Source organism: Lathamus discolor, chromosome 13 (assembly GCF_037157495.1).
Source record: "Lathamus discolor isolate bLatDis1 chromosome 13, bLatDis1.hap1, whole genome shotgun sequence".
NCBI lineage: Eukaryota > Metazoa > Chordata > Aves > Psittaciformes > Psittacidae > Lathamus > Lathamus discolor.
Genome location: NC_088896.1, coordinates 1,061,673 through 1,076,794, shown reverse-complemented (window position 1 = coordinate 1,076,794; position 15,122 = coordinate 1,061,673). Strand labels below are relative to the sequence as shown.

The window sequence follows — 15,122 nt, the reverse complement described above, 5'->3', positions numbered from 1 at the left end:
CTGTTCCAATGCCTGAGCACCCTCTGGGGCAGGAATTGTTCCTCAGCTCCATCTAAACCTGCCCTGGTGCAGCTTGAGGCCGGTTCCTCTTGTCCCATCCCTTGTTCCTTGTTAATGAAGGAAAGAGCACTGTGCTTTGGCACTGCATGCATTCAGTCTCAACCTCACACCCATTGCAAGGTGCACTCTCACCACAAAGCCTGCTGCCCACACCAGCGCCTCACCCTGCATGGGAAACCCGGCCAGAACCAACACATCACCTCCTGCCTTCCACCCATGCCCCCTCAGAGCCCCCCTGGGTGCAGCCAGCCACCCTTGGGCACTGAGCACCTTCAGCTCCCCAGGCAGGGACCCGATGTCGGTGCTGCTCCCTGGTAACCACCACATGCACCCTCGTACACGTCAAAACCAGCATCCTGCTTCAGCCAAAAATAACCTGACAACCTCAGACCGGGCTGGGGCAAGGACTCGTGATGACAAGTGAGCGCGTGAGCAGCTGGCTGGCCATGCGTGCCAACACAGAGCACGTGTGAAATTGGAGTCAGCCCTGAGAGCATGTAGAGTATCGGCCAAGCAAGCTGCAAGGTCCCTTTGCTCCACCATGGCCTGTCTTTGTGTCCCTTCTTACACTGGGCCACCCCTATCAGCAAAATTATTCTTCCTCCTTTGTAATAAAAACAAGGGCATTTTATAAGTTTGGGTATTCATCAGGTGATGTTCACCTTCTGTATGAAGCTGTGGGCTGGAGCAGGCAGAATATGCCCTGACCCAGGGGAGCATCTCAGATGCTTGTAGTAACAATAACCCAGGGCCTTTTCCCAGGGCATGTTCCTGTTCCTGCGTCCACTGGTGGGGCCCAGACCATTGCCAGTAGTGGCTGAGTGCCACTCGCTTTCATGGCAAGGATGCAAGCAAGGAGCAATTGGTCCAGATCCTAAAGAAGCTCCAGACACATACCGACCCATCTGTGCTGTCTCATCCACATGGGATTGCCTTTGGGATCAGTGTCATTGCCACCATATTTCCTGCCCAGTTTTCCTCCTGAATTTTCTCATTCCCTCTCTTCTGCCACAGCTCCATCTTCCCTAACACCAGAGGGAGGCAGGAGGGCAGGAGTAGGCACTCATCGTTACCTACAAGAAACAGAGGAGGCAGCCACGGTGACACTAAAGAGTATGCTCAGAGACCACAGCCTCCAAACCTTCTTTGGCTCTGGAAGGAAATAAAGCCAACCAGGCTGTGCGTGGCTGTTGGAGCAGGCGGTGCTGATCATGTAGGAGATGGAGCAGCTTTGAGCACCTGGCCCCTCATCCCATGGAGACCCGTGCACCATCCCAGGATGGGTTTGAAGTGAAAAACAGATGATTTTTTCCTCTTATACCATGATTTTTAGTGGTTGACCAGGGTTATCATACAGGGGAGCAGATGTGGCATGCCAAGTTGCCACCGTTCCCACTGGTGATACACTACAGACAGCAGGAGCATTCCACCCCTCACAGCATCCTTGCTGCCATCATCATCAGCTCACGGGGCAGGTGGCATGGCCAGGCATGACAAGCCCCTCTCACCCTCTCAAGCCCGAGACTGCAGTGCCGTGGGTGCAGAGAGGTGGTGAACAGGGCACAGGGGCAGCAGACATGAGCCCAACAGGGAAATGCAAAGTGTAGAGTATTGGGATGGGATGGCCTATTCCTGAGTACACCCCAAAAATGGGTCATCTCCTCCAAGGCTGCTTGTACAGAGCATGCATTCGATTCAAGCTTCTTCTGCAGAGGAGAACTTAGCGCTGCGGCTCCAGTGGAAGCTGTGTCAGAAAACAACCACACACCCGGGATCACGGCTGTTCCCAAGTGCTGGTGAAGCTCCGCGTGTGTACGGGGGAACTCCCCTCACAGTCTGTGCCATCGCACCCCACCCAGGGTGCAGAAATGGCCTTGGAAATGGGATCGTTCTCATTTTGGGAGTGTCATTTGGGGAAATGTCTTGAAAATTTGTGTTTTCTCTGCCTGTTTTCTCCCCAGTGGCTCTGTGAAGCTGCTCAGTTTCACTGTTATGTTCATTGGGTTTGCACTAGGGAATTCTGCAATAGTGGCCTATTTGGAATTTCCTTTTCTTTCCATTTGTGTATGTTTTTAATTACCAGGGAAGCTTTTCCTGCGCACTGATATAAATACTCTCCTCTTTCCTCAATCAAAGCGATTACAGCCCCTATACACTGAGGTTCCTTCATGGGGAGCAGAGCTTCGGCTCCAACACAAACAAGAGGCACTTTGATCTAAAAACAGTCTCAGCCCACCAGTAACAAACGGTAGTGGCTTGCAAATGAAACAAAAAGTTTCAGTATCAATATCCTGACCTCAGGGTGCCGGGAGAGCAAAAGCACCTTGTGAACCAGCATGAAAACAAAACACACATGGAGAGTGGGGGGGGATGGACACCAAACCCCACAATTAAACACAAAACTGCTTCAAAATTCAGATGTGAGCAGTTGCCAGACCTGGTGGCTGCAAAGTGCCCTGCAGCAAACCTTCTGGATGCCTTGCAGTGGGTTCGTGCCTCATTTCCCATCTATCCAGCAGGGTCTGCCAGCACCTTGCAAAGACCAAGGTCTGCCCAGAGGCAACGAGGCCTCCTCAGATACTCACATACTTTGTCAGAGGGTAACCAAGGCACAAGAAGACAGGTGAACGGGGTTCATTGGGATGGGATCCCCCTGCACCGGGGTCTCAGCATCACCCACCTGCGCTGTCCATGGCTGGGCTGAGGCTGCAGTGTGGGGGGGGGCTCGGCGGCCGCAGGGTGTCTGCAGTGACGGGTGGGTGCAGAGCTGCTCCTCACTCCACATGGGCATGGCCTTGGGTCCTGTGTCTCACCTGCAGAAAGACAGGGCACACTTGGCTGAGGCTGGCGGTGGAGACCAGGATCAGCCTGGACCTTGGTGGGGAGCGCAGAGGCACTGGGATGCTGTGGGCATGGGACCCCAGCATGGAGGATGTGTGGCAGGGAGGGAGGCAGAGCCCTGTGGGTGAGCAAAGCATGGCTCACTGAGCATGGTTTCACCGAGAAAGCTGCAGCTCAAAGCTGAACCCATCTGAACACTTGCCCCTCAAAGCCTTCTGCAGCAAGGAGGACCCCAGGATGAGCATCACTGAGCAAGGCAGGAGAGGGAACCTGGGATTGGAGAAGAAACGCTCAGGTTAAGTTAAACCGAGTCTGAAAGGCAAGGCCCAACCAGGAAAAAATAAAAAAAGAGCCCAAATTGCCAAGAGGTTTCCATGCTTGGTGTGTGCTGAGCTGCTGCCACCCTGAGCCAGCACCCCAGAGACACAAACCCCAGGGAAAGCTCGCGAGCAGGTTACGCTGCAGAGGGAAGCCAGCCCAGAGCTGGACAGCTTCCCTTGCCCTCAAGCATTGTTCTCTCAAAGAAAGAGGAAAAAAAAAGTAAACCCTGCGAGCTAAGGAGGAAGGAAGGGAGATTTGCCTATGACATGACTACAGGCAGGGGGGAGCCAGCACAGGGCAGCTGCAGGGGAGCAGAGGAGATGCAGCATCTTCTGTGCAAGATACCACTGCAGAGATGCTCAGCTGTAGCCATCTACCCCACAGCCCTGGTCCCTTTCAGCCCATGGGCCCAGCACCTTGTGGTCCTGCACCCACAGTGTCTACCACAAGGCAGCATCTCCCTAGAGTGTTGCCCTCTCCTGTCTTCCCATCCACGGATACAGCAGCAACCACGCGGCTGTGCTGCCTGTGCTCACAGCCTGAGTGAGCTGCAGCACTGTTTCAGCATCCCAGCTTGCAGGTTTTCCTCTCTCCTTGCCTTTAGGGAAGATAAAAAAAAAACCAGCTCATAGCTCTGAATTCTGCATTTCCCTGAAACACCCACATCAATGGCTGAAGACAGGGAGCCTGCCTCCAGTGGTCCCCAAAGCAGCACAGGCAGCAATAACATCACAGTCCCATCAATTCCCTGCATCCCCCCAAGCACCACCAGGCCTTCAGCCCACGCTTGTGCTCAGGTCTTTGCTCTCTTTAGGATATTTGTAGATTTAGGACCTAATTCTACCCAGGTCAGCCCTAACCTTGTAAATATCCATCCCCAAAGCCAACAGCTCTGCAGCTGCAGGGGGAGATGGACGGACACGTGCAGGAATGCCCCTGCCACGCACCACTGGAGCCTCGGGCGCATCCTGCTCTCAGCAGCTCTCAGCAGCTCATTAAAGGTTTCCTGCGGCACGCCAAGTGTTCAAACCCACCCCAGGTCCATGGAGACTGTTTCTGGGCTGGATAACACACCTGGCACCAAGCCACCAAGGCGATTTCTGCTGCCCACTGTGCAGCAACGCCATGGGAGCAGCTCCCAGCCACGGCTGATGGCAGAGAGGACAAGGGAGGTGAGGACAGGCCGGGGTCTTACAAGAGCAAAACAACTGCCTCTGCTTGCACAGCTGGCGGGCAGCTTGGTCCAGGGCCAGAAGCAGGGAGGAGATTCCAGCTCTCCTCCAGCTCAGCTTGCTCATAGAATCATAGAACCCCAGCCTGGTTTGTGTTGGAAAGGTCCTTAAAGCTCCTCCAGCTCCAACCCCTGCCACGGGCAGGGACCCCTTCCACTGGAGCAGCTTGCTCCAAGCCCCTGTGTCCAACCTGGCCTTGAGCACTGCCAGGGATGGGGCAGCCGCAGCTTCTCTGGGCACCCTGTGCCAGCGCCTCAGCACCCTCACAGGGAAGAGCTTCTGCCTCAGAGCTCATCTCAGTCTCCCCTCGGGCAGGTTCAAGCCATTCCCCTTGGCCTGTCACTACATGACCTTGAAGGTCCTTTCCAATGCAAACCATTCTATGATTCTCTGAAATGAGATGTGCCTCCTGTCATGCTGCAGGAGAGAACATCAACTCATCCTCCTAGTTTCAAAAATTACAGATCACCCCCTTGTTTCAGTGGTTACAGATGGAAAGAGAATGATTCCTCTAAGCCCTTGCATGCACAAGAGCAGCCTTACACAAACAGTGAGCTGGCTGATGCCGTGGTCCACAAAATACTTCCTGCTGGGAAGAGCACTGGGATTCCCAGTGCTGTGGGAGACCCACACCTCGAGCACCGAGCAGCAGTGATGGGGCTGCGCCCTGCCTCACGGAGCCTTCCTGACGAAGTGCAGCCCAGCCCGGTGCTAATTGTGTCAGTGGTTTTCCACATCCGCATCCTACCTGCCCGCACGTGGGAGGGGAGCTGGTGACCCAGCATGGAGCCTGCTCACCAGTGCTCAGCCTCCCCACTTAGAAAAGGACTCAGCAGTGCCGAAGGGACCTGAGCTTCTCCTGCCAGAGACACTTCGGGTTTCACTTCACTTGTCCACTTAAACAGCGCTCGCTTTCCTCACTGCCAGCAAAGAGGAGCTGAGGTTGGATCCAGGCTCAACCTCTCTTCTCCGAGTGCTTGGTCTCCCAAGAAAATGCAATGTAAAATGTCCAAAATTAATCCCCAGCTCATTCAGAGTCCAGTCACTGTCTGCAGGAGGACAGGTCAATGTTGTATGAGAAGAGGCATGAAAGGACATAAATGGAAACAGGCTGTAGAGGGTTCTAGCTCTCTAGTCTTGTTCCTGCCAGGAACCAGGTACTGGTTCTCACTGGCCATAACCAGCACACGGACATAAATGTGCAGAAAATCACCCATTTTTATTGGGGATGCTTTCTGACCACTTTACTCCCATGAGTGAGGGGACCAGGGCCACCAAAGGAGGAGGAGGATGGATGCAGGGCTAAGGATGGGGAGAGCTGGACAGCATCAGCCCCAGTTCTTAGACAGCAGGACCACATTTGCCCTCCCTGGCCACAACAGACAGGCTGGCCCTTCCCTTATGGGCTTCATCAGGACTTTCCCCACAGCAGATGTGACCCTGCAACCACCCCAACACAAATCCAAACCCAGTAACACAGCAAGGGAGGCTCTGAAGATGCAAGAGCCTGTGCTGTAACCAAGGACTTCATTCAGCCTTTTCACAGAGCATTTTCCTTCAGTCCCTTGCCTGAGCAGACAGAGGCTGTGCCCCAGCCAAGGTGCATGGGTAGCTTTTGAGTGCATTAATGAAACCAGGCTAATTTATGCCCGATTATCTGACCTAGGTACCCCTTTGGCTGAGCAGAGCATAGCAGTGAGCAAAGACCCAGCCTCTGCTCCCCTGGGAAGGACACTGCTAGCCCCTGCCCTGGCAGTGGTGCTGCTCTGGGCAGAGGCTGACCATAAGGGATGAAGCCCATCCCCTGGCAGGAGGGATTCCTTGGACATTATCTAGAAGCCATGTGTCACTGCAGGGAAACAACAACCATCTGAAGCTCAGTTCACTCAGAGCTGCTGACCTGGGTGAAAAAGCATTTTAGCCAAGGCTGTGTAGAACTACAGGTACGCACCATGGAGACCCCAGTGCTGGTGTCACAGCAGCGGGGAATGTCACCCAACGGCACCAGGAACCTGGTCTGTAGCAGGATCCCTATCGCTGCCCTGGGCTGTTTCTTGGCCTGCTAAGACAGGATCAGTTCCAACACCCACTTTTCCAGGCTGTTCCCAGGACACAGCAGCCATAAATCCCCTGGGAGACAAGATGTGACATGCGGGGATATGATGCTGTGATGCTGGAAACACTTCTTTTCTGGAGAAGATGGAGAGGGATGTCCCAGCACCCTGTGCATGCAGGGACAAGTCCCTTCCTGCTGGCTCCTTTGCCATTGCCACCCCTTCTGGTCACAGACCATGGCGCTAAAGACCCTGGTTACAGCCGCTTTGTGTTCATCGAGCCCTGACCCCACTGTGAGCAGCCAGTGGGATCCCCATGCCCACGGTTTGATCAGGCTCTGTGTGGGAATGGCAGGCGCAGAGGTGTCTGAGCTGCACTGCAGTCCCGCTTCCCCTGCAGGGATCCAGGAGAGCCAGGTTTGCGCTGGTGTCTCATGCAGGGATACTCGCAAACAGGGGACTTCACCTCTGGAACCAGACCCTCAGCATTAACTGTGCCACATCCCAACATCCCAGCACAGTAGACTGGGGATGCTGGGGACAGCAAGTGTCATGTCAGCACAGTCCCCAGAGGAAGGGGAGCACAAGACATCAGAGCCCCCTGCTACAGCCAGCCCTCCCTGCCTCGTCTCTCCCAAAATGACTGATCCCTGGTGCAAGCAGGGGGATATTGTCCCCATTTCTAGGGATGGACTCAGCCCTACTCCTGGTGCCTGGTGGACTAACTCAGACCTTTCTCCTGGGAACACTGCCCAGCTCCCTGGAAGTCAGGGGATAGGATCTCCCACCACAGCCTGACTTGCACTATCCCCACTGCAAGTGGGAGCAGAGAGACCACACAAGGAAGGACCCTGTCCCAAACCGGCTCTGTTCCGGGTTGCACTCACCTTCCCTTGCATCCTTCCAGCTCCCAGGATCACAACTCCCTTCGGGACACAGGAGCATCCCAGCAGGCACATCATGAGGAGGAGGACAGAGGCGGCGGCAGTGAATCAGGTGCAGCCAAAGGGCACCAGCTCCTCAGCCGAGGTGGGAGGCAGGCAGCAAAGCAACGATCCCTATGGCATCAGCACCGGAGCCTGCACAGTGCTGCCAAACACGGACAGGGCTTGCTTCTGCTCCGTGTGCATGTGCCTGAGCTCACCGGTGACCACAGGCTTCCTACCCAGACAGGAAGGGCTCACGGGCCCCAGCCAACACACACGACCATGGCGAGATGAGAGATGAATCGAGGGGAAATATGACAGTGCAAGCCCTGCAAAAGTGCCGGCAAAAGGTAGAAGCTGCTCAGTTCCCTGATCCACACCAACGATTTCTGCTTTCTGTCCCCCTCCTCCCCCTTGGATCTCTTCCCTTCCCTGCAGCAGACACAAGACACATTTCATCCTGTAACTGGTTATTTTGCTGTCTGCCAGCTCAGCAAGACCAGAGTCTTCTCTGCATTCATCCCATTGCTTTGCAGAGCTGCAAATCCCCGCTTCCTCCCTGCAAGTCTTAAAATACCCACGGCATCAGCTGTATTTTATTTCATTTGCAGGAAAAAATGAAAAGGCAAAGGCATGGAGGGAAGCACATTCCTCCCTTCGGTTTGCAATAGCTGTGAGGCGTTCAGTGACAAACCCTGAGTGACCCCAAAGCCACCTTTCCCGGGAGTTCGGGGTATTATGGAAACCAGCTGGCTATATTCTTGAAAATGAAGAACTTTGCATTGCAAGTACAGTTCGCCCTGGAAACTGGCAGAAAAAGAGCAGGGTCAAAGGGTTTTGCAGTCTCATCCTCCTATCCCAGACTACCAAGGTGCTGGAGACTGCATGAGCAGGACATGGATGATCATTCCATAAATCCCATAAAGCCACCCTCAGCATCCCTCCTCTGCAGGGCAGCAGTAACGAGGACCCAGAGCTTGGGAACAGGTTGTGATGGCTGCTCTGTTTTCGCTGAGCTAATACCACATGAAGCACAGTCCCATTTAAAGATGAGGCCACTGGGGCTGGGATCCTCCAGCAGCCTGCCTCCCTCCTCACCTCTCCATCCTCCCCCCGTTGAACCACCTTCCTCCTAAGTAGGGATTCCCCACTTCCACCACGCTCTGTCGCAGGCCTACACAAGGAAATAGCCGCCTTCCTCCAGGATTGTTCCCTCCCCAGGCTTATATCCAGGGAAACATGGTGGGGACCACACCGATGCTGTTGCCTTCTGCTGAGGGCTGGCCATTAGCAAGACAGGCACCAAAGACACTGTGACAAGGCAGGTTTCAGCATATCACACATCACCCTGTTTGCATTTTGGATGTGTCTGGAGGGTTCCAGCTACAGCTGGGTGTGCACCACCAGGCTGTACAGGTCATTGGTACAGGTCAATGCATGCAGGGACTGGGCTGGGCTGCATCAGCCACTCTTGTCCTCCATGAAGGAGGATCCATGCTCACTCAGATGTTAGGTTGTTTTAATTATACCATGGGCTAGCACCCTTATAAGGGTTAGGCTACAATCACCTGCAGTCCCGAAGGACCACAGGTCAGGCTCAGCACTATGGTCCCACACCAGTGGAGGGCCACCAGCCTTCCAGCACACCCAAGCAGAGACAGTCAGAGCAAAGCACCACACAGCCACAGCCTCACCACCAAAAGAGCTGGGGCATTCTCAGAAGTGCCGCCAACACACTGCCAGCAAACGCCTAAACCCTCTTTTTTAAGTCTCAGTACGTGAGGACACTGTGGTGACAGGAAAATCTAGAAGGATGGGGATGTGTCCATCCACATGAGTCATGGCAACCCCATCACACTCAGTGGAGAGAAGTGACTCAGGCTGTCCCCTGGAGACACTCACCATGGGGATGCACAGCCCCCATACAGCTGCTCTGTCTCACAGATTATCAAAAGCCAATGGAAACCACTAAAACCCAACACCCCTGGAGCAGGGGACACGTTTGACACAGACCAGTGGATGCAGAAAGAGGCTGTGAAGGAAAACCTAAACCCAGACCTTTGGTGGTGGGAACTGGGCTAGCAGCAAATGGGCTCTCTCTGACCATTGCCAGCCCCGGGGGATGTCCCCTCTCCCACCTCCCCTGTGCCTAAGGACAGCGCTGACACGGCAGGGCATATGTGTGCTTTCTCCAAGTTATATTTAGTCCCGCTCCAAAGCCAGCCTCCCGGTGCCTTGTGCAGCTCTGTATTTAGTTACAAATTCACTCCTCGGGTACGTCTGAGGTTTCCTGTGCCTGTTTATCAGCTCGAGTACAGGCGCTCACAAACTAAAGCTAGTACATTGCACCGGCACCAAGCACGGAGAGCTGTCCCCTGGCTCCTCCCCTGCCCTCTCCCCATCCCACCACCAGTTACTGCCCTGATCCCAACGCTTCCCCTCCCCGCAGTGGACACCCGGCTTGCCCCCGGCATAAGGAAGGGTTGTACCGGTACCGCTGGAGCAGTGAGCGAGCTGTTCCGCGCTGGAGGGTCCTGAAGGGAGACAGGGCAAGTGCTCGGCTGCAGGGCAGACACAGGAGCATGAGTACACACAGCGTTCTCTGAGGACACGACAGAGGTCCCGGGGAGCAGACCAGGACTCGCCACCCCTCGCACTGCCCTCCCCTGCTGCCTGCAGTTGCCTGTGAGCGAGATCAGTTCTGACAGTGGCACATCAGAGGCTTCATCTAATGTTACAGCCCAGCCCGCGGCTCCTCAGCTCCAGGGACAGTGGCCAGGGCACAGGATGAACAGGGGTGTTCCTGACTGCAGGACTTGAGGGGCCGCTTCCCCCCAGCCAACCTGAGGCTCTGACATTGCATCCCCAGGGCTGGCAGCTCCCAAAGTGCTGTGCGACTGCTCCTCTGGACCCAGCATCGTTGCTTACACCAGAAGACACTGGTGCAGAATCAGCCAGGGGAGTCCATCGGAGGCAGATTTACATCAGAACCCCCCCCGTGTGCTGGGCTGCACCCCCAGAGCGTGAGCAGCAGCTCAGGGAGGGGATCCTGCCCCTCTGCTGCGCTCTGGGGAGACCCCCCTGCAGCCCTGATCCAGCTCTGGGGCAGCAGCACAAGAGGGACATGGAGCTGCTGGAGCGAGGCCAGAGGAGGCCATGGAGCTGCTGCGAGGGCTGGAGCAGCTCTGCTCTGGAGCCAGGCTGAGAGAGCTGGGCTGGGGCAGCCTGGACAAGAGAAGGCTCCTGAAGGGGAGACCTGAGAGCAGCTCCAGTGCCTAAAGGGGCTGCAGGAAACCTGGAGAGGGGCTTGGGACAAGGGCCTGTAGGGACAGGCCAAGGGCAATGGCTTGAACCTGCCCGAGGGGAGACTGAGATGAGCTCTGAGGCAGAAGCTCTTCCCTGTGAGGGTGCTGAGGCGCTGGCACAGGGTGCCCAGAGAAGCTGTGGCTGCCCCATCCCTGGCAGTGCTCAAGGCCAGGTTGGACACAGGGGCTTGGAGCAAGCTGCTCCAGTGGAAGGGGTCCCTGCCCGTGGCAGGGGTTGGAGCTGGGTGAGCTTTAAGGTCCCTTCCAACACAAATCGTTCTGTCATTCTATGATCCTGCTTGCACCCTCCTCTTAAACCAGGTCTGTTTGTCCATGGAGCAGCCACCAGTTTTGGCCCTGATCCTGGCCTCCAGCCCAGCAGCACGGGTGGGACACCAGGACAAAAGCAGCTTTCCAGCTTCCAACCTCCTCATTGTCCAGCAAGAGCAGCTCCAGGCTCCCCTGAAGACCAGAACCACGGCCAGGCTGAAACACCGAGGGCAGAGTCTGGGTCCATCTCACCTCACATGGTACACCGCAGAGCAAGGTGCCTCAGCGTAAATGAACACTAAGCAAAACCTCCATTACGGAACTCCACACCCACCTGCACATCACCTGCCTCATTTCTGGCCCCATTCAGACAGGCTGCTGGGGCAGAGGAGGCTTGCAGAGAGGGGGGTACCACACGTGCTGAGGACCAGCCTGGAGCCCCCTTTCTGAACTCAGTTTCAGCTCAAAACCTGGCAGTGCCTGTGGTTTCAGACAGCTCCGATATGAAACCAGATGCTCCCCCTCAGGCTCTCCCTGCCAAGGAAACACATCTCAAGCTCAGATCCTGCTTCCCAGCAGCATTTTGCTCACCGCTTGCCTGGCAGCTGCTTTGGCAAGGCGCGTCCCTGCCTGCAGCCTGATGCCCACGGAGGGAGAAGGCGAAGATGCCTCTTACAGCCGCTTCACTAATGAAACACCTTCAAAGCTTGCACTGCAGCGGACGTTCATCTGCCCATCAGGACTGAATGAGCCCCAGAGCCCTTTGCTATAGCTGGAGTGGAAGTTGAGCGGCTTCCTGGACACTAATGACTCTTTGGAGACTTCCCCACCAGCGTCACAGTGCATTCTTTCTAAGGAAAGACACGGGCTTTCCGGAAGCATCAGCGGTTCAGATTTAAGCATCTCCTTCCATTCCCAGAGCTGACTTTGGAAAAAACACTCAGAGGAAAAAAATAAGTGTTCTGAAAGCCGGTGCCAGGTTTGCTCACACAAACAGCCCAGGCGACCGCGGTCCACCTGAGGGGAAAGAAAAGCGGGAAGAGCTCAGGCTCCCAGATGTGGGCAGCCTGGGAGCAGCAAGGCAGGAAGCCGGCTGCACCTTCCCCTCTGTCCGCAATGAGCAGGGTAGCGGTGCCTGCTGGCACTGCTCGGGCAGTGCGGAATGAACGAGGTGACAAGTGCTGACAGGGTTAACGCGGAGCACAAACAGCAGATTAGCAAGGAAGGGGTGAGTGTACAGTGCTTGACCAGGAGGATAAGGTCAGTAACAAGATTTAATTACGTGGTACCGGGAACAACAGAATCCACTGCTCTCTATAGGACCATAACACCTCCTAGTAATGCCAGTCTGGACTGAAGAATCCCACTAGAGGCTCACAAGCAAAAGCCACCCCAGCACAGATCACTCACAACAGCAGCTCCCTTGGAAAGCTCCTGCCCAAACCATGTTTGATGGACGGTGCTGTCTTCAAGGCATGTCACACCTCAAAATAGAAAGACGTGACTCAGCCAACACGGCATCTGCCTTCAGAACAGCCATTAACACCAGCAAAGCTCAGGAAAGCAAGAAAGCAACTGGGAAAGCAGCTCCCGAGAGCTCCCATGTCTGGGTAGGAGATGCGATCAGTGTTAGGAGGACTGGACACAACCAGAATGAGAGTCCTCCTGGGTCAGCTCTTTCACAAACAGAGCAGGGGAGCTCTCATTTCTTGTGTGAATCAGTGCTCCCCTCTGTGGGTACACAGGGATGCTGGGGGGGGGGGGGGGGTGCTGCTGCTCTACCCACATCCCAAAAGCTGGCTGCAAAGCCAAGGAAGGTGACTCCTGAAAGGCTGTTGTGACCCTGCCACAGCAGCAGCAGTGCCCACCCCATGTGCCAGGAGGTGGGAATTCAGTATGGCCCAGTGAGGGGGCACACAGAGAACCCCTGCCAAAGGGGCCACAGACAGTTTTTACATCAAGGTCCCTGTCACCAGTGGGGTGAGACCGTGTCCAACACAAGCAGGACTGCCCTGAGAGGGCTTTCACAGGACACCCAGAGGGGAACCACCGGAACACGAAAGTGAAATGGAAACTGCTCCAGTGGGGATGTGCAAGTTGTGCCTGGCAATGAGGAGCTCTGACCACCTCCCGCACAGGCCTTCCATGAAGATCAGCTTGTTTCACTTTCACAGCAAAAAAGAAAGCGTTTCCATCATACAACAACCTGAACATAGTGTCCCATAAGGTCCAGAAAACTCCATCAAAACAACTGCTAGGTGCCCTGTGCCACCTCGCATAGGGCAAAGAATTCTTTTCTTCTCTCTGATCTGGGGCTATCCAGCCAGGAATATGGGCTATACCAGAGTGATGGACAGGCAACAGACAGTGAAGTCTCACAGCTCTGTCTCTTTATGAAACAGGTCTAAAAGAACCAAAATACGTTGCAATACAGGAACACCATCAGAGCTGATCTTCACGGCAGGACAGCCCGGTGCCAGTGCTGCGGCCCCAGCAGCTCACGGCTGAGTGGAGGGGCTGCAGGGCAGAGCTGCGCTGAGGCCAGCACCGGCTGCGAGCAGCAAGCCCAGGTCTTGCCAGAGCAGCTTGAGCCTCTGAGGACTCAAGCGATTTCCTCAGGTCAAATTAATGCTTGAGAGAAAGCTGTGCAGTTTAAACAAGTTCATGTGACTGAGCAGAGGCTCTGTCAGAGCTCCATGTGGAAAAGCAAAGCTATTTCACCAGACTGACCCATGTTCTTTTCCACTGTATATGTAGGAGCTATGTTCAGTTCAGTGGGACCCAGAGCTGTAAGGCTGAATTAATGTCTTGTGGATTTAGACCATCCAAGAATTCAGGAACTGGTTTGGGAAGGCTTGGGCATCATGTACTCCACAGCCCAAGTACCAAACAAGTACACACCTAACCCTTTGTGTGGTGCTCAGAGGTGATAAATAAGCCCTTGAAGACCAGAGGAATTTGGGTTTAGTGTTCAGGCTTAGTCAAGAGACAGAAATAAAACCTGCTGCTAGGTTGCACAGATGCTTGGATTGCTCCCAAGGAAGGGCAAGAGCACCCACGGAGGTGAGCGGTCAGGGTGCAGTGGCTCAGGCTAGGTGCCTCTGGTGCAGCCAGAGAATGCAAACACCAGGCACAGAGGGAGGAGGGCTCAAACCTGCCCCTTGCACAGAGTTGGCTCATCTACGTTATTTTGAAGCTCAGGTCCCAAGCACTCCCCTTTTCATTTCCTCTCTGGATGGGGCTGCTGAACCCTCCTCCCTATCGCCACTACCATCACTGTTTATTGCCGTGTCACTGCTCAGGGCCCCCATGGGACCCGTGAGGCGCCCGGCCAAGGGGAGGGGAAGCTGGGCAGCCACACGACTGCGCCACCCCAGACGCCCTGCGCGCACAGACGGCGCAGCCTGCTCTGGCGCTGTGTGCATGAGCGCTGCCTGCCCTGCGCGGCATGGGGCTGGCAGAGGGGAGCCCCAGCAACGCCCGGCAAGTGCAGGCAAGGGGCAGGGGCGGCTCTGGGCAGGTGACTCCGTTCCTTGCCACTGGGAGTTGTTTCGCTTAGAGCAAAATGAATAAGCATGAGGTAGTGCTGCAGCAGCCCCAAGTCAGTGATGTAACGCACTTGCCCCATGGGGGCTGAGCTGCCGGCAGTGGCTGTCTGTGGGGTATGCAGCGAGCGGCCGGGCGACTTGAGCAAGTGCCAGAGCACCAACAATATCAAAACCCGCGTCTTCTCCAGGGGTGCAGGCACGAAGTCCTCACACTCCTCCATGGGACCGGCTCCAGGGCAAACCCTGTTCCCACCAGCATCCCGCTGGCTGGCAGGGTGCAGCAGGGGAAGCTTGCACAAATACTCCCTTTCAGCGCATTCCTCTCCCCGGCACCACCAGTGCCCTCTCCCCTAATTCTTCCCGAGAAAAGAAACCAAACTGACCCCGATCAGAGGCTTCCGGGGTCTTTCATCCACAGAGAAGCAGCACTCACACACCCCCTGCCAACCCTTCAGGCTTAAAGCAGTCCCCAGCACAGCACTGGGGACCAGCAGCGGAGCTCCCCCTCGCAGGAGCAGAGAGGCGCAAGGCAGAGGAAGAGCGCTGCGATTCCCCATGCACGGAC

At 55.5% G+C, this 15,122-nt stretch overlaps 1 protein-coding gene across 3 annotated transcripts in view; it reads right to left on the bottom strand.

The window, feature by feature from the left end:
• The window catches only part of PIK3R6 (phosphoinositide-3-kinase regulatory subunit 6), a 38,788-nt gene that overhangs the window by 23,393 nt on the left and 273 nt on the right, over positions 1-15,122 (bottom strand). Inside the window, exons 1-2 of one of the 3 annotated variants that reach the window (XM_065693292.1) lie at positions 7,396-7,488; positions 2,741-2,873 (exon numbers count right to left, since the gene is read on the bottom strand). The exons of 1 other annotated variant lie outside the window; for it this stretch is intronic. In XM_065693292.1, coding sequence (XP_065549364.1) covers positions 2,741-2,753 — 13 coding nt within the window. In that variant the 5' untranslated portion in view covers positions 2,754-2,873; positions 7,396-7,488. Of the gene's footprint in view, positions 1-2,740; positions 2,874-7,395; positions 7,489-15,122 lie in introns of those variants that run through there. One more of the 3 variants, XM_065693291.1, reaches the window with a different exon arrangement.